The sequence below is a fragment of the Miscanthus floridulus genome, chromosome 8 (assembly GCF_019320115.1).
Source record: "Miscanthus floridulus cultivar M001 chromosome 8, ASM1932011v1, whole genome shotgun sequence".
Lineage (NCBI taxonomy): Eukaryota > Viridiplantae > Streptophyta > Magnoliopsida > Poales > Poaceae > Miscanthus > Miscanthus floridulus.
This window is the reverse complement of record NC_089587.1, coordinates 208,498,557-208,521,685: the sequence shown is the minus strand read 5'-3', so window position 1 is coordinate 208,521,685 and position 23,129 is coordinate 208,498,557. Positions and strand designations below refer to the sequence as shown.

Below are 23,129 nucleotides of genomic sequence, written 5' to 3'. Positions count from 1 at the left end.
GCCCAGCTCGTTAAGCACGCCGTAATTAACCCGGCTCCGACCCCGCGGCCCCACCCAACCGATGCCCCGCTTGCAATTGCAATTGCAGACGGAGGAACGCGTAGGCGAGCAAAGAGGAAAATGCCGAAGCCAACGAAGCGCACGTGCGACCCCACCTTCCACGCGTGCTTTATTGGTAACGCCACATATAAATGTCCCCGATAAAACGACCCCGCCGATCGACCCAGCCCAGGCTGCCATTGAGGGATCCAGCGAGCGGAGCGGTCGCGGACGCCACCCGCGCGCGCGCACCTACGCGCAGGCGCATACACCAACGACGCCTACCACTTCCCGGGAGGGAACCACACAACCGGACCCGACCCGACGCCCCCGAGGCGAGGGCGAGGGCGAGCGGTGAGCCGGCCGGGGCGGGGACCAACGGGGATCCCCTCGGCGGCGGCGGCCATGGGCGCGGCCTCCCCGGCGATGTGGGCCGGGCTGGTGCTGGTGGCGTTATTGGCCGCATCGGGGCCGGCGTCGTCGGCGGCGGGGCTGCCGAGGTTCGCCGAGGCGCCCGAGTACAGGAACGGGGAAGGGTGCCCGGCCCCGGTGGCGGGCGCGGGGGTCTGCGACCCGGGCCTGGTGCACATCGCCATGACGCTCGACGCGCACTACCTCAGGGGCTCCATGGCGGCCATCTACTCGCTGCTCAAGCACGCCTCCTGCCCGGAGTCGCTCTTCTTCCACTTCCTCGCCGCGGAGGGCGGCGGCGCGCCGCCCGTCGCCGACCTCCGGGCCGCCGTGGCCGCCTCCTTCCCGTCCCTGCGCTTCGAGATCTACCCGTTCCGCGCCGACGCGGTCGCCGGGCTCATCTCCGCGTCCGTGCGCGCTGCGCTCGAGGCGCCGCTCAACTACGCGCGGAACCACCTTGCCGACCTGCTCCCGCGCTGCGTGCTGCGCGCGATATACCTCGACTCCGACGTGCTCGCCGTCGACGACGTGCGGAGGCTCTGGGAGACGCGCCTGCCCGCCGCAGCGGTCGTCGCCGCGCCCGAGTACTGCCACGCCAACTTCTCCCGCTACTTCACCGAGGCCTTCTGGAACGACCCCGTCCTCGGCGCCAGAGTCTTTGCCGGCCGCCGCCGCGCTCCCTGCTACTTCAACACCGGCGTCATGGTCATCGACCTCCGGAGATGGCGCGTCGGCAACTACCGCCAGCGCATCGAGCGCTGGATGGAGATGCAGAAGGAGAAAAGAATCTACGAGCTTGGCTCCTTGCCCCCCTTCTTGCTCGTCTTCGCCGGCGAGATAGAGGCCGTCGACCACCGGTGGAACCAGCACGGCTTGGGCGGCGACAACGTCTTCGGTAGCTGCCGCCCTCTCCATAACGGGCCCGTCAGCCTCATGCACTGGTCCGGGAAGGGCAAGCCATGGGACCGTCTCGACGCCGGCAAGCCTTGCCCGCTCGACCACACCTGGAGGTCGTACGACCTCTACATTGGCGAGAATGATTCATCATCAGCATCAGGGCCGTCCCGGTCAGCCTTGTCATCATCGGCGGCATGGTAGAAGTTCAGATATACACAATAATTCTTTGATTTGGGGATGCCGTGGTTCTTGGCCGGTAATGGAATTGCCTTGCAATGCATTGCCACTGCTGCCACAGCTGCTGCTGCAAGCCAGCTGCCGCCTTCGGCTGTACAGGGGAGGGGCGGTATACAGATTGCAGCGGCAGCAAGGGGATGAAGACAGTGAATAGGGGGGGGGGGGGGGGGGGAGCAAATTCTTGTTCATTTTGCACTATGATTCAGATTGATTCATTAGGCTCTGGTTTGGAGGTTGTGACTATCATGGGTTGGAAGGAATTACTTGATTGGTGGTGTACAATTCTTGGATAGGATAAAGGTTTCAGTTTTTTGGTCTATTAGTTCAGAATTGTTTCATTTACATGTCTATTCAGTACACTCGTATAATGTGGATTAATTAAATTGATTTGAAACAATTCGAGTGCATACTGGTCTTGTGCCTTTGCTGAAATCCTGTTCTATATGTGTCTTCCATCATCCAGACTGGCCTGATGTCCTGCAAATTGCTCTCTTCGTTGCCATGTTTATCTATGTTGGGAATCTACACAATGGTTTGCTCTTCTGGTTTTGCTTATTATGCTCAGCAAGAATGGCCTAATTCATTTATCTCCTTGTGATCCTTACTCCATCCAGAATGGCATAACATGTAGTTCTGGCATTGTTAGTACTGTCTGTCTGTTGTTATTAGTTCTACACCCTTTGGTTCTTCAACCCCTCACAAGCTTCAGCTAATGTTTGATTCCTATGTTCACCTTTTTTTTTGCGACTTATTCCTATGTTCACCTGTTGTTGAACTTGAAACGCTGTTTCCTGTGTTCTGGAAGTTCATATTGCTTCCAAGATGGTGATGACTTGTTTGATTTGACTCGTGAGCTGTGGCCAATGGTGTTTCGTCAGTGTTACACATCTGAAGAGAGCATTAGACTAGGCGAGGATCGTTACAGATGGGTGTGCACCAAGAGAGCTACAAAAAAAAAAGGAAAATAGCAATAATATTGAAGTTAGTTAGGATGAACTTTTTATATCAGAAGAAGGTGGAAGCGTAAGGACGGGGACGTCTCAACAGACTCATAATACAGTGTTAATACTACCTCTAATCCTGCAACTAACGCCACCTAAATGTACACAAAACCTTAGAGAAAGATGACCTCTCTTTAAATTATCAGTCACAGGCGATGGAATCTTTGAAAGCAGACCGCAGGAATGCAGTAGGATTGGAGGAAAGGAAACTATCATTTGAAACCTGACATAATAAACATCAAAGCAAAGGCTGTGTTTTCTGAAATCGCGGCAGCGGCATCAGCATCTCAATTATGTTTTGCGGTGATTGGTGAGGCTGAAATGCGGCTGCCGAAGAGGTATCCTCCACATGCGGTGACATCTCTCTCTGGCCATAACTTGAGCAGGCAGCTGTAGGCTTTTGCAGCTGGACTGGACCTGGACATCTTGCTCCCACTACACTACAGACCACAGAGCAATAACGATTCTGAAAGAAACAAAACAAAACAAAACAAATCACTCTCCTAAATATCATGGTCCCATGCACTGATACTGCGCTGGGAGAAACTGAGGCCGCTACCTCCCAATCGGACGGCTCTCGGTGCACGATATCCTGCTCCCCACATCGCTTGGCAAGGGTGTAAGGCTACACTGTACACAGCTGACCAGGCTGGAGGCCGGCATTGACCAGCTGGAGAGCTGGAAACGCAAGGCAAGTGCAACTAATGATTGCCTGTATTACTTCCTCCTGCTTGGCCACTGCTCTTTTCAAATTTCGTTTTTTTTAAACAGTCCGTCGCCCTTGTGAGTGCGATGAAGATGAACTCCATCCACCCACACCCACTGCTGGTCATCAACCACCCTACGCCATCGTATTCAATTCCTTTCACATGCTTCATACCCGTACGTACTCCCGGGCCGGGGCCGGGGCGGGACGGGACGACGGACAAGAGCATGAGTTCTTTTAGGCCGGACGGACAGCGCCAATGTGCCATGCCATGCCAATGATGGGCACTGCCCAACGACATCGCCCTGTGATCTTTAGAAGATCGCTGTTGCTCGCCTAGTCGCCTTGTGGTTCATGCACGTCAGGCAGGCGACCAGGCCACACCTCCCCTCCTGGAAGCTACCGGTTTCCCGTTCGAGCCACTATTATGGGCAGGTGCAGTTGCAGGTCCGGTTGGTGTGCTGCCGCCGCGGTGTCGGCCGGCCGTCCTGCCACCAAGGCCGTGTCAGCGAGGGGAGGACGCCGAGCACGTCGGAAGTTTCGGAGCGCCGGATCGCGGTCGTGGCGATCCGCATCCGCTGACGCGAGCTCTTTCAGCTTCATGATCGACGTGATGTGTCGGGCCAGTGCTGTGCTAATGCGTGGAGGTGATGGCGTTTGGTGATCGTTTGGAGCCTAGCATCTACGCCGAACAGAAAAGCGTTTAGGCTGCCGCAGGGTTTTGTTAGGGGATGATTGGTATGTTAAATTCTTTAGATCGTCTAGGTGTGGATCCAGTGGGTGAGTTCTTTTTTATTTGGGACAATTAGTGACTTAGAGATTCAGAGGGAGTTGGAGACAGAGAGAGAGAAAAGGAAAATGTGGGAACGTCTGACCGTCGGAGGGGTTGGAGGAGTTCCCTGTCTTCGGCTAGTTCGCCGGTGATGATCTGCGCTAGGGCAGCGACGGGCGATGAAGTGGCGGTGGAGACCGGCGGTGGTGGTGAAGGCAGTGGCGCTTCCCGCCGCTGGCAGTGCCACCCTCTGGATCGGATTAGGGTTAGGACCGTGGGGCTGTGGCGGCGGTGAACCTCGTTCCTTGTGCCGTTTGCCCCACCTCCTCTTTATAGGCACTGTGCGACGGGGGCCCACTAGCCACGAGATGGCTGGACGTCCCCGATCAGGACGCGGTCAAGGGGTCCGTCTCGACCGTTGGGTCAAGACGGATGAGATCAATTCTAACATTCTCCCCCTTGATCTCAACTCATACTTTAACCTTAAACTTTGACTTTAATCCCTTTCGCTTTTATTTGTTCCATCACAGATTAGTGTATAGAGCATGCTTCATCGTCACGGTCAATCGCCGATAGACTTAACAGCTACAATACACATCTCTCTTCTGAAACAGATTCTTTAACTTTGGGCCCTTTATTGTCCGAAAAACATAGGCTATACCATAAACCCATGTCGACTGTGTGTTCTCTAAACACACTGGGTGGTAAGCCTTTTGTACGCGGATCCGCAAGCACTTGCTTGTTACTTTTATGTTCAATATTTTTAGTATGATTCCGGACTTTCTCCTTCACAACGTACAACTTTATCGTCAATGTGTTTGGCAGCACACTTGACCCGTTGTTATAGGAGCGAACTACTTAAATGGTTATTGCTGTTGTATACCATTATCAATTCCGGGTGTAAGTTCTTTTAATCACTTCGCCTGTCCTTTAAGCCTCATATCAAGCTATACTGTGGGTATGCATCCTTGATGACACCACAACTGTTTCTTTGGAGCTTTTTCACAATAAAACTCCAACTGCGAGTGTTAGCTACTATGTGGGTTTCACTAAATATCTCGCCAAAATTTAACATTTGTACCCACAACTATTTGAGAGTACTTATTCTTTCTTACTCACCATGAGGCCTATAAATCTTTGCACAATTGCAAAACATTCTCATCTCCATTCCAGTGATCTATATCTGGACTGGACTTCTGCCAAAATATCCCGGATACATGAACTATGTCAGGGTAAGTTCTTGCTTATAAGCATTCATTAAGCTTCCAACAGCTGAAGCATATAGGACGTCCTTTTGATCGATCTCATATTCATTCTTGGAACACTGAAAGTTCCGAAAACTATTACCCTTTACTTTAGAAACAGGCGCAAGTTTACTCACATATATACTTTATTTCTTTAGAATCTTCTCTAAGTATACACTTGAGACAGTTCTAATACCCTTTTCCTTTATCTCGGTAAGTTCCAATTCCTGGAACGAATGATGCTTTACCAAGACCATTCTCATTGAAACTTGAGGACAAGAACTGCTTCTTCTCCAACAGTAGATTAACACCACTACTAGCGAGTAAGGTGCTATCCACATACAGGATTAGGGAAATAAATTTCCCATGTTTAAACTTTGCATAAATACAATTGTCCTCTACATTCTCTTTAAAACCCAAACTTTCTTATTGTACTGTCAAACTTCAAGAACCACTGTCTTGAAGTTTGCTTTAATCCATAAATGGATTTCTTTAGGCAACATCCCTTTACGTTCTTTTTCTTCTACGACAAAACCTTTTGAGTTATGCCATGTAAACTTTTCCATACAAGTCCCCGTTGAGGAATGTGTCTTTACATCCTTTTGATGTAACTATAAATCGTAATGTGCCACTAACACCATTATGATTCTAAAAGAATCATTGCATGCTCATTATAATCTATTCATTCTCTTTGTGTAAATCATTTCATCACAAGTGACGCTTTATAGCTTTCAATATTCCCTTTTGATATCTTTCTATATTCCCTTTGGAGTCATCTTTGTCTTGTAGACCCATTACAGCCTACTGTTTTGGCTCCATTGGGAATTTCTTCTTAGTCCCAAACATCGTTGATATTTCATCTTCCTTAACTTCTTGCCATTTAGATGAGTGAACGTCCTCTCATGGCTTTTCAAATGAGGTGGAATTATCCTCTATTTGAATTTCTTTCTTATTCTTTGAGACCTTCTGGGGCCTCGTGGCACTTCTTTCGTATGGGGCTATTGTTGCTCTTTATTGCCAAAAGGCAAATGTTCTATAGCCTCCCGTATAATAAGATCCTTGTTTACTTATTCATCTTCTTTAAGAGCTAACATCAGGTGTTGTATATGTCATACAACATCAACATGTATTAAGCAATTTGTTGCTCTAAACACTGTAGTGGATATGTAATCCCACTTCTATTCAAGCTTTAGGTATCTACATACCATGCTCCCCCAGATTACTCCATCTTTTGTAAATATGGTGTATCTTCAAATTTCTTATTTTGGGTTTAATCTGTTAAAAAACTCATACGGCGCGTTTAGCACCGCCTTGATGACTCTGAACTCGTCCAGTATGAATACTAGGCGACTATGCTATCTTCCCATCGGAACTATAAAAAAAAATCCAGGAATTTAGCTATTTCTTTACTTTAGGGGTATCGTTATTATGACCGTCTTACTCCCTCAACGATCACATTCATCTTTTATAGATCAATTTTACCTTCAATGCATAGTATGCATTGCATTATCTGAAGTCTGGGGAAGTTTCTTTCTTAATCTTACATTTCTCCCCCTCGAAATGTGGTATGAACTTTTCTACCACAATTTCGAAACATTCAGAACTCTTGTGAATGAGGAAACTTTGATTACTTACTTCATCCACATGATTACATCATGCAAACAAAATTCGTATGGGAGTACATTTTCCTCATTACACTTCAAAACTCAACATAGTCTATTATTATCAATACTTCTGCAAGTCACACTTGCATATCATTCTTATCTCTTGGTTCACATGCAACTTTCTTTTGTTCTCAAACTCATTGAGTACTTATGACCATGACACAATCAGAGTGTACGGTAAATACTAGAAAAGCATAAGAGCTATCCCAAACTTCTCTCCATGTGCGGGATATTTCTTTAGAGCATATGAATCATCACATCCTCCTCCCGCCATGTGGGATAAGTACTATGCCAAACTCTCCCGCCATGCAGGATTGTTTAACATATGTACTATGCCAACTTTACCCCGTCATGCGGGTATTTTCTCAAACTTTTCCCGCCATGTGGGATATTCCTTTGAACGGACATAATTGCCAGGATTGGCTCGTGTTCAATCATCAAATTCAGAAATAAATCCGAATATTCTTTTAACACACATGTTTAATCCAATGTTAGTCAAATTAAACATGTATATGACTTTTACAACTCTCATAAGTGAAACTGAAAATAAATTCTTCTCCACAGAGAGTACATAAAAGACATTTCTCAATGAAGACTCTCATTGATCTATCTTTTTCTTGGATCAATATCCTAGAATTCTTTTCTTTTGAACCCATTCTTTAAAGAGAGCATAGTCCCTTAACCAATGGCATTCTTTCATACATAACTTGCCCTTAGGCATTTCATCATCTGAGTCACAAGTACCCAGCTCATTTCTCTTTCTGCCTTCAAGAATGAAAGCATGTATGTCTTTTGTCTGAAAAATATTCAACAATAATGCTCATTAAACTTTGAAAACTTTATGTTCTATTCTATATCACCGTTGGGCAGAAATAGAATAAAACATCATTCTTCTACATTAATTCCACATCACCGTTGGGCAGAAATGGAATTAACGTATAGAAATTTAATAATCTTGAAAACATAGAACTGCTCCTCAAAATTAAATTCTCCCGTTGGTTCGAATTTAATTAGAAGACAATCAACTTCATTGCAGCGGAAACATGAAAATACATTTATCTAGTTTAAGAGCATTCCTTGAACTTTATCTATTCTCTGAAAATTGATCACTTTGATGCAAAATCATCAGAGATTCAAACTTTAAACATAAAACTCATAGAATTATAATATTGTTATCATCAACGTTGGTCAGAAAATAACAATACCATAATTTAACTTTAAGCTTAAACTCATAAATGAACTTATAATATTGTTATCATCAACGTTGGTCAGAAAATAACAATATTATAATTCATCTTATCTATAAACCGACTATTCCTCCAATTAAAAAAAAATTTCTCTCTTTGATTCTAATTTTAACTGGAGGATAAACTTTTCATCATTTACTGAATAACTATAACTGCTCTTCAAATTAGAAGACAATAAACCTTTAACTTTGCAGCGGAAACATGACAAAATTTCTTTTCCTACTTTTCAGAAGCATTTTTACTTTACTCATCTGTTCTCTAAACAAATTATCACGTTGGATCAAATTTGAGTAGAGATAAAACATTTAAACTTAACTTTATTCATTCAAAATAGCTTCTGAAAAATAAAATAAAATAATAAACTGAAAACTCTCCTTCTTGTTCATTTGGCCCGGAGGCCTGCTTGGCCTGAAGGCCTGATCTCTTGTTCGGCCCAGCAGCCACTCGCGCAGCGCGCACCCGCGCCCAGGCCGCAACCTGGGCCTGGGCCGGGAAAGTGGCATCCCGCCTGGGCCGCGGAGTGGCCCGGTCATTCCACGCCGTCGGATCAAATCCGACGGCCGTCCGGCCGTTTCGCCTGATGAAAACCCCGCCGCGGCCGGTCTCCCTCTGAACCCTAGCTTCATTTTCTTTCTACCTTTCTCTCCCTCCGCTCTTCTCACGCCACCGGCAAGCCGCCGCAAGGGAGCTCGACGTACCGGTGCCAGGAAAAGAGCGTTCGGCGGGAGAGGATGGCGCCGCCGTGAGGCCCTTCGCCGGTGCACGCGTGCGGCTGCGCGCGGCCCCATCGAATGGCCTTGCGACCGGCGCCCTTTTGGTTCGAGTTCGCGCGCGCGCGAGCACAAGACAGCAGCGGCGCGGCTCCCTGATCTGGACCGGCGGCGAGCTCGCACAGGAGATCGGTAGCGCCGTCGAGCCTCTTTCTCCCCGCGCGATGGCGGTTGCGACGGCGACGAGAGAACCAGGTAGGTCCCTCCCCTCCGTCCATCTCTCTGTGTTCATTTAGGGTTAGGGTTAGGGTTACGGGTACCCCTCCCCTTTCTCTCTATTCTTTGCTTTTCCTATCCCCAATCTAGATCTATGATCTAGACTGGGATTTTAGGGTTTCGATTCCTCTTTCTTGATCCATTGTTAATTACTTTGAATCATCTACTTCTCTGTTTTTCTTTCTATTTCTTTCCCCGAGATCTGGTCGCGGGTTTAGGGTTCGGATCAAGCAGTCTTGAAACCGAGCCCCTTCCGTCTTCACCCAGCTAGGGTTTAGGGTTCGATGAACCCTTTGTTTTTCTTTTCTTTCGATCCAAATCGGATCTAGCTCCGTTCTGTTCTTTTCTTTGCCCCGATCTACGCCTAGGTAAACCGGCTCTGATACCATTGTTAAATTCTTTAGATCGTCTAGGTGTGGATCCAGTGGGTGAGTTCTTTTCTATTTGGGACAATTAGTGACTTAGAGATTCAGAGGGAGTAGGAGACAGAGAGAGAGAAAAGGAAAATGTGGGAACGTCTGACCGTCGGAGGGGTTGGAGGAGTTCCCTGTCTTCGGCTAGTTCGCCGGTGATGATCTGCGCTAGGGCAGCGACGGGCGATGAAGTGGCGGTGGAGACCGGCGGTGGTGGTGAAGGCAGTGGCGCTTCCCGCCGCTGGCAGTGCCACCCTCTGGATCGGATTAGGGTTAGGACCGTGGGGCTGTGGCGGCGGTGAACCTCGTTCCTTGTGCCGTTTGCCCCACCTCCTCTTTATAGGCACTGTGCGACGGGGGCCCACTAGCCACGAGATGGCTGGACGTCCCCGATCAGGACGCGGTCAAGGGGTCCGTCTCGACCGTTGGGTCAAGACGGATGAGATCAATTCTAACATGGTATGGTTCATGCACCGAAGGGAGACGGATGGCAAATGGCGCCAAAGGCGTAGGGGGGACAAGAGTAGCCTGTCGTCTTTTTTTGCTTCGATGAAAAGTGTGGTACAGCACTTGAGAGTGAGTAAGTGATAATAATAATCGCTAGCATAACAAACTCGGGGTCGGGGCACCTAAAAGCCAACCACCGCGAGCGAGCCATTGAGCAGCCGTGTGGCCACCGAATAAGCTCAGCTCCTGTCGCTGTTATTCTAATGGCGATCGACGTCAAGGCAACAACACCGTAACGACAAGCGTGGGGTACACTGGCATCAGGTCCTGCTGACTAAGCGTGGATTCTGAGTTAAATTCACAAGAAAGCCGTTCGAATTCAGCACGAATCAGGGCAAATTCTGAGTTAAATTCTGAATGCACCTGAAGTTTCATTCTCGTGGCGTGGCATCAAATTTGTTGAAGGCTTAGAGCAACGTGCAGGCGTTCGTCCTCCTAACACTAACAGCTCCCAACGACTTCTTCTCGACGTCAATGATTTTAAAATAATTCTTGCTGTCATCAATAAAGGAGCATGAGAACAAAATGGTGGGGCTATGCATGTATCCAACGATCCAAGTGAAAAAAAACCTTTGGAATATCTCGCAATGATTTTCTACGCGTCACTCTTGGAGCTGTGACTGAGCCATTGATTAGCAGCAGATTTGGTTAAGCAACGAACAGGAATGTGACAGCTCGGTAGGTCACCAAAATGCGTGCAGGTAAGCTTACTCCCGGGACGAAAGGAATATCACAGGCCCGGGTTAGGAAGGAGTACCGAGTACAGCCGGCCGTCCTCGATCGCATTCGGTGCACCAGCAGCAGCAGGCCTATCTCCAAAGGAGTCTCAAGACTGAATCACTCAAGTGCAGTGCAGGAAACTAGTCGTCAGTCTTCCATGACGCAGCGTGGATTTGGTGAGGCAGTACTAGTACGTAGCAGTTGTCACTGTGAGTGATCCTACCTTACTTTGTCGTCAAAACTGGTTGGTTTCTAGGCTGATAAGTCTGGCTGGTGCTGGTTTGTTGTGAGAGAAAAATATTGTACCATAACTAATAAGTTCTGGCTGAAACCAACAAGCGAACATGCTAACATGTGAAAGATACCGTCCAAATTGCCAAGTTCTTGCATTGAAAAGTTGGGGGTGATAAGAGAAGACAACGAGTAAATGGCACATGCAAACAAAGAAGAGTACCAAGTCTAGTATACTCCAAGGCATCAGATACTTGGGCTATAGACCGGGGCACCCTTGCTTGTCTCCTAAGCTTGTGGAACAGTCACAGATGCAAGCCTCGCGTTCCAAGGCTGGTCCTGCGCAACCAAACGGGCTCACACATTTTCGGGGAATAAAGCTATAAAGGGTGTTCGGCTGGTGCATGTAACAGTGGATTTTAGATGGTTTGGGATAATTTAATAGTGTTCTATGAGAGAGAATAAACTGAAACAATCCGACACCTAAACAGCCAAACACGGTGATAGTAGTACCAAGCTAAGTTAGGCACAATGATCAGAAAAGAATCGAGGCTTTGGAGTTGGAGGCGAAACTGAAACCCCGATGGAAAGGAAGCTAACGTGCATCCCTCGAGAACAGAACACAAGAGGGCAGAGGCAGCAGATCCAACCAAGCACAGGCGTCCTTGTGTCCAAGTTCTTTGGCCCTGGCTAAATTGTTATAAGAGAAAAACACTGTTTCGGTTGAAAAAACAAGTCGAACCAGCCGGTTTCTGGATAAGCCGAACGGAGCCTTTACCTGCACTGCAGCACCTACCAGCAAGGGGAAAAGCAATGCTCATGGACTGGACAGAAAGGCAAAAGTCACAAGGGAGGGCATCAGCCGGGAAGCATGATTTGCTTGGTCATTTGGACAAAAGCTGCCTGTGGTTTGTAGCAGTAGCTCTAGTCTATCTGGCGGCCTCCAGTGTTTCTACTCTCTAGCCTGAGGATTTTTCTCCTACTGCCGTGAACAAATTGGCCCATTTCCTTCTAGACCTGGCCCATAGTAGAGCCGAGCAAACCTTAGTTCAAACAGACCACGTACAGGAATTGGGCATGCAGCCTTGAAGCGTCCATCCCTAAATAACTGTCGCCGTTGATGTGTATACCATAAGTTTAATTTGATTTGTAGAAAATATATATAACATTTTTATTTCTAAATAAATTTATTAAAAACTAGATTCAAATGTCTTTCCAATCATACTAATTTTGTACCATAAATATTAATATATTTCAATATATATTTAGTTAAAGTTGTTTATCGAAAAACGAAAACGACAGATATTTAAGGACGGAGAGAATATGGACTAAGCGAGTGGGTGTCAGATTTGATTTTCTAACAAAAGTGAGTTTTTATTCCTTAATAGGGAAAGTATCTTGCTTTTTTAGATAATGCAACTTGTTCCTGTTTAAATCTTGAGTTTATTTTAGAATTTAATCACAATATTGTTTCAGTGGTAGATGACATGCACATCGATATAAGGTGTTCGTAGTCAATTTTAAAGCTTCCAGCTTGTTGACGCGAAGATCAGTCACACACCAGCTAGGGCTAGATCGTCCGGGTTGCTACGAACCAAAGAACGCGGCGGATAAAACGGAGAGGTTTACTAGCACACCACCAAAGGGTAGCCAATCACTCACGAACAGCTAGTTTACGAGCAAACTAGCAAATAAACCGTCGGAGCTCACAACTGGGAGGGACCCGTCTAGGCAAGGACATCACAGGGTTGCCTTAGGTCGGTCGGCAAACGTAGGACACCCTCCTTGGTTGTCGGATTAAGGGATAAACAACAGCATGAGAATGTTTAACACACTTACCAGAACTACGAATGTCTGGCGAAAGGACCTATGGTCCCGTGGTAGAGTTGCCATGTGGGACTCTACCCATCAGTGTTTAAATCATGATGTCGCAACTTTTTTCTATATTTTTTTCAGAAAAATTAGTGTACACGTACACGTGTGTTTGGTGCTACTGCGCGTTTTCACAGTGTACAAATGTCCGTCAGCTACTCGGGTCAGAATCATGACATGAACAACCCAAACCTAGTAAATAGTAAATTTTTAAATTTATTCTATCAGACGATCATAAACATTGTTGCAGACTTGCAGCTAGTATACACCAAATCTAATTATCTAAAGCACAACGTGGAGCTCTTCGTCAAGGAACATGTAACGTTCCGACCTGTGCTTCACCATGTGGAGCTTCCCGTCGCAGCTGAGCACCTCCACGCCAGCAAACACGACGCAGTTGTCCCAGAGTTCAAATCGGTGGGTATTTGGCCTAGTTCGGTCGAAGAACCTAGCAATGCAGAACTTGCCAGAACCGAGGTGCACGGCGTGGGACGTTAGCAGGCGCCACCCCTTGTGCGAACCTGCCACGTCGTCATGGGCGGAGCCAAGGCCCGGCCACCCTGGGCCGGTGCCCGGGCTCACGAAGTGAACACGTATGTACTAGCCACGTTAGTCTCATATGTAATACGGTCGGACTCCAAGTTATGAGTTGGAACCCTGCCAAACGGATCATTAATATTACGTTGGATCTCGCCCGGTCTCCACAGAAATCATGGCTCCACCACTGCACGTCGTCGTCGTCGAAAACTTTGTGCAGCACCGGCGGACGGCGATCCTCCTGCGAGAAGGAGGCTGCGGCGAGGTCCGACGCGCAGAGCACGCTGCCCTGGTCCCTGGACGAGATGCCGAACCAGAGCCTGTGGAGCTCCGGAACGTACTCGGCGACGCCGCAGAACGGCAGCGACCAATCCGCATGGTTGCTCCACACGCGCCTCCGCGTGTCGAACGAGTAGGTGCAGGCGCCGTCGGCGGCGCCACCACCGCCCATGGCGGATGCCCAGATATGGGTGCCGCGCCGGCGGCCGCCTTGGACCGCCGCCAGGGATGTGACGCAGGTGCGGTCTCTGTCGTCACCGTTCCTGACGAACGGGGGCGGCCGCATTGGCGGGAGAGTGCGCCACTCCCACCCGTGCTCTTGCGGGATCAGTGGGCGGTAGACGAGTGCCTCGAAGCTCCGGCAGACGTTCCGCTTGTCGAGGAGGTAGAGGTTGTTGCCGACGGCGATGGAGATGGGGAAATCCTTGTGCTTGGCGAACGACAAGGGCAAGTGGTGGAACGCGGGCATGTCCGGGTCGTACATCAAGGCGTGGCCCTTCTCGTTCGTGGCCACCACCTTGTTCTTCAGGAGCATGAAGTCCATTTTGCCGTGGGACTGTGGGAGTCGACGCGCTGGGGAGGGTAGAAGTTCATATTGGCATCAGGCAGGCGACAGTCCTCCTCCACTGGTGGTGGGTCCTGGCCAAGCAGTGACCTCCCACTCCCGTCCTTCATGGGGAGGAAAAACCTGGACATGTCGATGCGGCGCAACGTGTAGTTGTTTTTGTCGCAGTCGCTAGCCACGAGGTTCACAAACCTCTGGAACCTCATCTTAGAGATAATTACCCTCCATTTGGGCTGGGGCTTCCCCACAACGAATAAACTGGCTAGATCTATCTGCCTGGGCAAGAGTTGAGACTATCAACTCGTTCGTGTGAATTGTGAAACGTGACACGGAGCAACTGCAAAAGAGGAGGGAATTGCGTACCAGGACCAGGAGGAGGAATCCGTCTCCGGCGGCGGTTGAAAGTTGAAACCAATCGAATCGTCAGTCGTCACGGCCGGAGCAAGTCTACAGCACACGGCGGATGGGTGCCGGGCGGCGGCGCTTTGTGCGAGGTGCCTTACTACTCTTTTTTTTTTTTAGGAAGGTGCCTTACTACTCCTGATAGTACTTTAAAGGGGGCTGGGCTGGTCTACGCCAAATGTTTTAGGCCCATCAGGTTTGAGGTCTTCCCAGAATCCGTATGGCATATAGCCTCCCGTTCCAATCTGGGCTCTTTGGGCCTTTTGGTTGGTTGCATGTAGCTAGACTGGCTTGTATCCATGGGCCTAGCTCACCCTTAGCCAGGCTGATCGCATGCAGGCTCTTATGTTTGGTTCATTGTATGCACGTAGCCTGGTTCGGAAGAGAAGTTGTTTGGTTGCCCGCATAAGTACAAATCGTGTAACACGAATAAGTCAAAATAAATACTAAAATAATAATTACTTATGGTATTATGCCATAATAAATTTTAATTTACCTAATCCAATCTTAATTTGATTTGAAATCACTTAATATTCACTAATTATGTGGTAATAACGTCATTAGCTATGCTAATCTTGCACAGCGCGAGCCTGGCTCACCGGATGCGATCAATTCTGGCGTTTCTCTGGATGCAGCATCTTTCATGCTTTGAGTAGCGTGTGAGCCTGGCCCAATGATCCGTCTAGCCAACCAAACGTGAGCGCATGCATCCGAGCGGCCTGACCCGGCCCTCATACAGGCAACCAAACGCGCCCTTGCTGAATCAACAGCCAATGGCCCATGCTTCTCTAGGCCTCTGCATCTGAAACATGAATTCGAGGATGAACTTAAAAGGAAGAATTCGAGGATGAGAACAGAACTAGTCCTACCCCCGACCCCAGTCATGATTGGTCGCTATTCCACGCGCTCTGGTTCCATTCCATGCAGAAACGTCCAAATTCCCCTGCGTGCGTTCAGACTATTTTTGTGTAATCCAGAAGATCCAACCAACTTTCCGGCACTTTGGTGCCAGAAATTAGTGGCAAATGCCCTGCCCGAAGCCTCCAAAGCCTACCCCGGCAATCGCTAGCTGTCTCGCTCACAAATCACTCGAATTATTAAGGGAAAATGGTGTTCTTACCCCCTTACACACATGTGTAATTGTGATTTTGCTCTTGCTTTTCTAACTTTGTGATTTTACCCTTAACTGTAGCAAAGTCAATGCGTTTTTGCCCCTGGTCAACGCGAATTTGCCTCTGTTTTTACCGTTGACTAGGGGCAAAATCGTGTTGACTTTGCTACAGTTAAGGGCAAAATCACAAAGTTAGAAAAACGAAGGTAAAATCACAATTTCACGTCAAAGTAGGGACAAGAACACAAGAGCCCCAATTATTAATGACTGCTCTATTTGGCGACGACAACGTTGAAGGTATGAGCGAGCATTTCTGCATTTCCTCAGATTTTCCCGCTTTGTCGGGCAGGTCAACAAAATGCTTGGCAAAATTAGCATAAAGGTAGGCACGAGCAAGAAAATTTGAGGTCCAAGGGCACAGCTACTGCTGTTTATTAGGGCGTCCCAAACTAGTTATTTGGCTAGCTATTCTGACGTAAACAGGAAAAAAAAAATAGGAGAGAGTAATCACTGGCGATAAATAAATAGCTGATCTATTTCACGTAATCTAAGAATCTGAGAGAGTAACATATAGATCCAATAGCACGTAGAAAAATAAAAATATATAAAATAGTCTTTGCTTTTGTCTCTCACCTTCACGTAAGTAACCAGCACCATTGCGGACGTCCTTAATACTTGTTTATGCCAGTAGTAGCTGCTTTCCCCCTTCATTTATTCGATTTTCTGAGTGCGCAGGTTACTGTGGTTCGGTATTCCGTCACTATCGAAGATAACGATGACACTACCATAATGTTCGTCCACATGGCGTAATAAATTACAAAAGGACAAGATCTAATCGTGATACTAACAACGGAATATGAAACTTAATATTTCTTTTACGTAAAAAGGAATAGCAGTCTGAAAATACAACGAAAGCTTGACTGATTCAATTGAAGTAGTAAACATAGTTTGGAGTCGCCGCTTGGTGGACACTCACTAGCAAATGATTTGGATACTTGTGTAGTTGGTTGTAACAACGACTGATAGACACGAGCACATGTCATGTTTGATCCATAGAGCTAATAGTTAGCTTCTAATAATTATCTTATTTTAATTTAAACAGGTCCAACTAATAGTCTAGCTAATTGTTAGCCAATATCAAACTAACAACTATCTCACTAGTTGAATAAAGATCAACTAATAATAGCTAATAGTTAGCTAGCCAATATCTCATAGCTAACATTAGCGGTTAATAGATCCGATCTAATCGTGATACTAACAACAGAATATGAAACTTAATATTTCTTTTACGTAAAAAGGAATAGCAGTCTGAAAATACAACGAAAGCTTGACTGATTCAATTGAAGTAGTAAACATAGTTTGGAGTCGCCGCTTGGTGGACACTCACTAGCAAATGATTTGGATACTTGTTGTCGCACCCAATTTTAAGGATAAAATTGAATGCACTAAACTCATGTGTGTCTAGAGATCAGTCACACACACAAGTTGACAAATTATAAAAAGTATCATCACAGTGTATCTTACATCACGATTAATAACATCATATAGTCTTACACAACACAGCGGAAGATAAAAAGATAACTTTTTCGTGGAACTCCATCACAGGGATGGTCAACTGGTTGACCACAAGCCTAAAAGTCCTTAGGAAACTCCTCATACACGTTGTCATTGTTACCCATCCGGAATTTTTATCCAAATATAAAAAAAATAAACAAGCGTAAGTACTTTCCGTACTTAATAAGATAACATAGGGTTATGTAGCTCAAAAAGGATGCCACTGGTTTACTGCAGATAGCACTTTTAGTAAGTCAAGATTTTATTATCTAGTATTATCAAGTTATGCTTAAGCTCCCATTTAAACCCATATAATCAGATATCTGAATCATTTAGACCATATTATCATCGTATAACATCATACATGAACAACAATAAGTAACCAATTATTCTGTGAGTTTTCTAGGCCGCTCGTGACCGTGAGCACGGCTGTTATAACAGTTTGTAACCCTCTGCAGAGGTGGTGCACATTCACCGCGAGTCATGATTTCCATATGCCCAGGTTAATTACTCCCATATCACTGCCAAGGTGAGCGGACAGGGTACACTATGAAGCTATTTCATAGGTTTCTCTAACAAGTTAGGGTCGCTAGGTTTCCTCGGCAGGCAGATGTAGGAACCCCCCTTTCCTATGGCACATATCCATCGCGGCTATACACATAGGAACAGAGGCAGCCCTATACCCAACGTGGCAAGCCCCTTTTGCGCCATAAAGGTAACCTCTAACAAGCTAGAAAAGGTCCTATTACTGAGCTAAAGTCAGAGCCATGTGACTCTCACAGTTGCGCTGTCAGTCCCAACTTTTGCCGATAGATAAGTCCTTATGGAGGGCCAGGAGCATCATGATCAAAAGTTATTTGCTCCTTCGCCTTATAATTTAGTTGTTTAAAAGCAACTTTTACCTTTTCTTTTCATAGAATCATTGTTCATTATGTAGCTCATGTATAGTTATATTGAGCGCTAACAAACTACTCATATGCATATAACCCATAGGAGAACAAGGAATAGGATAATCAATCACTAGGATGTCCTTACGGGTATCAAAATTAGACACATGCAAATGAGTAATTAATAAATGGTGAATAGGTATCAAGGTAGATCCCATGCCATACTTGCCTTGGTTAGCAAACTCCTGCTGATCCTGCTGGTCGTCAAAGTACTCCTGGTCACCAACGTTCTCCTCACCGTCTGAACACGACCAACACAGCAACATACAACATTCTAGGAACATTCATGCAAAGCAAACAATACTATAGTTAGAATAGTACACCAATAGTATATAAAACAATTAAAATATTTATAAAAAGAATCTACGTCTCGCTACGATCACGACAACGCGAAGTTCACGAAAAACGGAGCTAAAACGCGAAAGTTATGATTTAAACGGGATTTCCTATAGCAATATATTTAATTAAATCTAACCATGAAATTTAAAAGTTGCAAACATGATTAACAGGGGTACTAACACGTAGATTATGAAATTACGAAACTAACGCAATTTGAACGGATCAAAACGGAGTTAAAACGTAAAAGTTATGGGGTTTCGAAGATGGATGGCAAAACTGTAAATAAGGAAAATGTATTTTGAAACTAATAAAGGAGATCCGTGCTTTCAGAAAGAGAAAGCGTAAACCCGGTGTACGCTATGGACTGTGGGCGGGATTTTGGAATAACCTAGGGGTTCTTTAACAAGATCACCACACGATGGGGTACCGGCTCAAGTGAACCGTTGGATAAAAAATGGGTGGATCAGATTAGATCGAGGGGGAAGAGAGAAGGAGCCGGCCAGGAACAGTAACTCCGACGGCGGCGCAGCCATGGCCGGCGGCATAGAGGTCACCGGCGCGTGCGGAACTCGGCCTACGGGCCACGGTTCGATGAACCGAGAGCACCGGGATAGAGTGAGGGGATAGGCGAACTCGGCCAAGCCTAGAGCGCGGCCGGAGGGTGCGGTCGTGGCGGTGGTGGCCATGGCTGGTGGCCGGAAGGTCGACGGCGCTCACGGATAGGACCCTAGAGACCGTGAAACAAGAAATTGAAAGCACAGGAAGATGGAAGGGGAGACAATGGAGCTCACCACGGATGAAATGAAGACGGAGGAGGCTCGGGGACGGCGGGCCACGCGGAGGGGCAGACGGCGAACTTCGGCGCTTCTCCGACACGGCGGTTGTGGCTTCCTCGGCTCGAGCAACTGCGAAAAGGGAGCGGGGAAGGCTCGGCTCGCATTTGTAGAGGCCGGGTGCGGGGGGGGGGGGGGGGGGGGGAGGGCGCTCCCACAACGTGGACGTGGGCGTGGAGCGGCGGCGGTTGTGCTTGGAACGGACGCGGGCGCGGGACGCGCGGAAGGTTGGCGATGGCGCTGGCAAGCGGGCCCAAGCTGTCAACGCAGAGAGGGAAGGAGGGCGTGGTGGTGGTTACCAGCTCGCCCGAGTGGGTCGACGCCTTGCTGGGCTGGCGCGGTGCGCAAGGGGGGATGCCGAGCTGGGCTGGCGAGTTGGCGCGGAGGGAGAAAAGGGGAGCTGGGCCAGCGGGGAAATGGCCTGCGGGCCGAATGAGGAAGAGAGGGGAGAGAAATGAAGAAGCCTTTTTATTGTTATTTTCCAAAGTTTTAGCAAACCATTTTCAAATTGGTTTTATATCCAAATTCAAATTTGATCAAAACCAATCATTACAAAGATGAAAGTGCAGCAGCATGTATGCATAAAAAGGTTTCTAACCTTATATTTGATATTAATTTCCAAAAAAAATATTAATTTCCTATATTTGAATGCACACATAATAACATAATTAAATCAAATTTTCTTATTTCAAAAGACTGAAATTTTTGGGTGTTACAATTCTACCCCCCTTAAGATGAATCTCGTCCTCAAGATTCGGGTGATTGCTTACTCAAACAGTTGGGGATAAGACTTTCGCAACTCCTCTTCTCTTTTCCAAGTAGCCTCATCCTCTGTATACCGATTCCACTGTACCTTGCACATTTTTATAACTCGGCTCCTTGTAACTCTTTCTGTCGTCTGTAAGATCTTTATCGGATACTCTTCATATGTGAGATCTTCCTTAACAGCAAGTTCTTCTAAAGGAATTTGCTCTTCTGGTACTCACAAACACTTCTTTAACTGAGAAACATGAAACACATCGTGTACACCTGACAAACTCTTAGGCAGTTCCAACTGATAGGCTACTTCTCCACGTCTCTCTATGATCTTAAAAGGTCCAATATACCTCGGTGCCAACTTTCCCTTCATATTGAATCTTTTCACACTTCTCATTGGTGACACCTTCAAGTACACATAATCTCTAACTTTGAAAGTCAGCTCTCTTCTACGAGTATCAGCATAACTCTTCTATCAGGACTGAGCCACTCTCAAGTTGTCTCTAATCATTCTCACTTGTTCTTCTGCATCTCTAAGGACATCAGGTCCAAACACTTGAGTTTCACCAGTCTGATTCCAGAACAAAGGCATTCTACATTTACGTCCATACAGCGCCTCAAAAGGTGCTATCTTGAGACTCTTCTGGTAACTGTTGTTGTATGAGAACTCCACATATAGCAGACTCTTATCCCAACTATTACTATACTGCAGTACACAAGTTCTCAACATATCTTCCAAAATCTGGTTGATCCTTTCAGTCTGTCCATCAGTTTGCGGGTGGTAAGCAGAGCTGAAATTCAACTTTGTCCCCAAAGATCTATGTATTTTCTGCTAGAATTACAACGTAAACTGAGTGCCTCTATCAGACACAATTTTCTTGGGAACACCATGTAAGCACACTATTCTTTCCATGTACAACTCTGCTAGCCTTGCACCTGTATAGGTAGTCTTGACTGATAAAAAGTGAGCAACCTTGGTGAGTCAATCCACTATTACCCATATTGAGTCATAACCTCTTTGAGTGCGGGGCAAACCTACGATAAAATCTATACCAACTTCTTCCCATTTCTATTTAGGAATCTTCATTGGTTGTAACAATCCTGCAGGTCTTTGATGCTCAGCTTTCACTCTTTGACAAGTGTCACACAAAGCCACATACTCTGCCACATCTCTCTTCAAACCATACCACCAATACTTCTCTTTGAGATCCAAATACACCTTCGTACTTCTGGGACGTATAGAATAAGCAGACTCATGGGCCTCTTATAGAATTGCATCACGGATAGCCTTCACTTTAGGCACACATATCCTTTTTTCGAACCAAAGAGTGCCATTCTCATCCATCCTAAATCTTGGTGCCTTTCCAAGCACTACATTCTCCGCTATCTCTTTTAGTTTTTCATCCTCCAATTGACCTTTGCATATCTCTTGCTCCAATGTAGGCTCTATCACCAATTCCATTGCATTAGTGACAAAACTCAAGTTGAGATGCTCCATTTCAGCACACAACTCTGCTAACATCAATGTCATCCCAAGTCCATTGGCATAACTCTTCCTGCTAAGTGCATCAGCTATGACATTTGTTTTTCCCGGATGATAATGCACTTCCAAATCATAGTCTTTGATCAATTCTAACCAACGACGTTGTCTTAGATTTAGATCTGATTGGGTAAAGATATACTTCAAACTCTTGTGATCTGTATAGATATCACTCTTATACCCAATTAGATAATGTCTCTAGATTTTCAAAGCATGAATCACAGCTGCCAATTCTAAGTCATGAGTAGGGTAATTCAACTCATGCTTCCTCAATTGTCTAGATGCATATGCCACCACTCTTCCTTCTTGCATAAGCACACATCCAAGGCCCAAACGGGATGCATCACAATATATAGAGAAGTTCTTGCTTAAGTCGGGCAAAATCAATACTGGAGCTGTAGTCAATCTCTTCTTTAGCTCATCAAAGTTTGCATGGCATTTATCCGACCATACAAATTTAGCATTCTTTTCCAACAGAGCTATCATAGGCTTAGCAAGCTTGGAAAAACCTTCAATGAACCTCCTGTAGTATCCAGCCAATCCCAAAAAACTATGGATCTCACTTATATTGGTTGGTGGTTTCTAATTCAATACATTTTGCACTTTGCCTGGATCCACTGCTATTCCACCATTGGTGATAACATGACCCAGAAAAGAGACCTCCTTCAACCAAAACTCACACTTGCTCCGCTTAGCGTACAACTTATGTTCTCTAAGCTTTTGCAAGACCAACCTTATATGTTCAGCATGTTCTTCTTCGGTCTTGGAGAATATCAGTATGTCATTAATAAATACCACCACAAATTTATCAAGAAACTCCATGAACACCTTATTCATCAAATACATAAAGTATACAGGTGCATTGGTCAATCCAAAAGATATAACGGTATACTCATACAAGCTATACCGTGTAGTGAATGATGTCTTGGGTAGTTTTGAATCTTTAGTTGATGGTAACCTGAGCGGAGATCAATCTTGGAGAACATATAGGCTCCTCTCAACCGATCAAACAAATCATCAATCCTAGGCAAAGGGTATTTATTCTTGATTGTAACCTCATTAAGTGAACGGTAATCCACACACATCCGTTGACTACCATCCTTCTTATCTACAAAGATCACAGGTGCCCCCCATGGGGAAGAACTAGGGCATATGAAACCTTTTTCTTGCAACTCTTTTAGTTGTTTCTTAAGCTCTTCTAATTCATTAACCCCCATTCTATATGGACGTTTAGCTATTGGTGCAGTTCTAGGTAATAATTCAATAATGAATTCAATGTCTCGATCAGGTGGCATACCTGGCAAGTCATCGGGGAAGAC

The 23,129-nt window shown here is 46.3% G+C and overlaps 1 protein-coding gene across 1 annotated transcript; it reads left to right on the top strand.

Moving 5' to 3' along the window:
• The first annotated feature begins 298 nt into the window (after positions 1-298).
• Positions 299-1,991, top strand: LOC136474753 (probable galacturonosyltransferase-like 9). The gene has a single exon (XM_066472308.1). It carries the CDS (start codon positions 445-447, stop codon positions 1,546-1,548), a length of 1,104 nt encoding a protein of 367 aa, XP_066328405.1. The 5' UTR covers positions 299-444; the 3' UTR covers positions 1,549-1,991.
• The last annotated feature ends 21,138 nt before the right edge of the window (positions 1,992-23,129 follow it).

What these genes read in the sequence shown, in the direction of transcription:
- LOC136474753 (XM_066472308.1), top strand. Translation starts at nt 445, where the DNA reads ATGGGCGCGGCCTCCCCGGCGATGTGGGCCGGGCTGGTGCTGGTGGCG.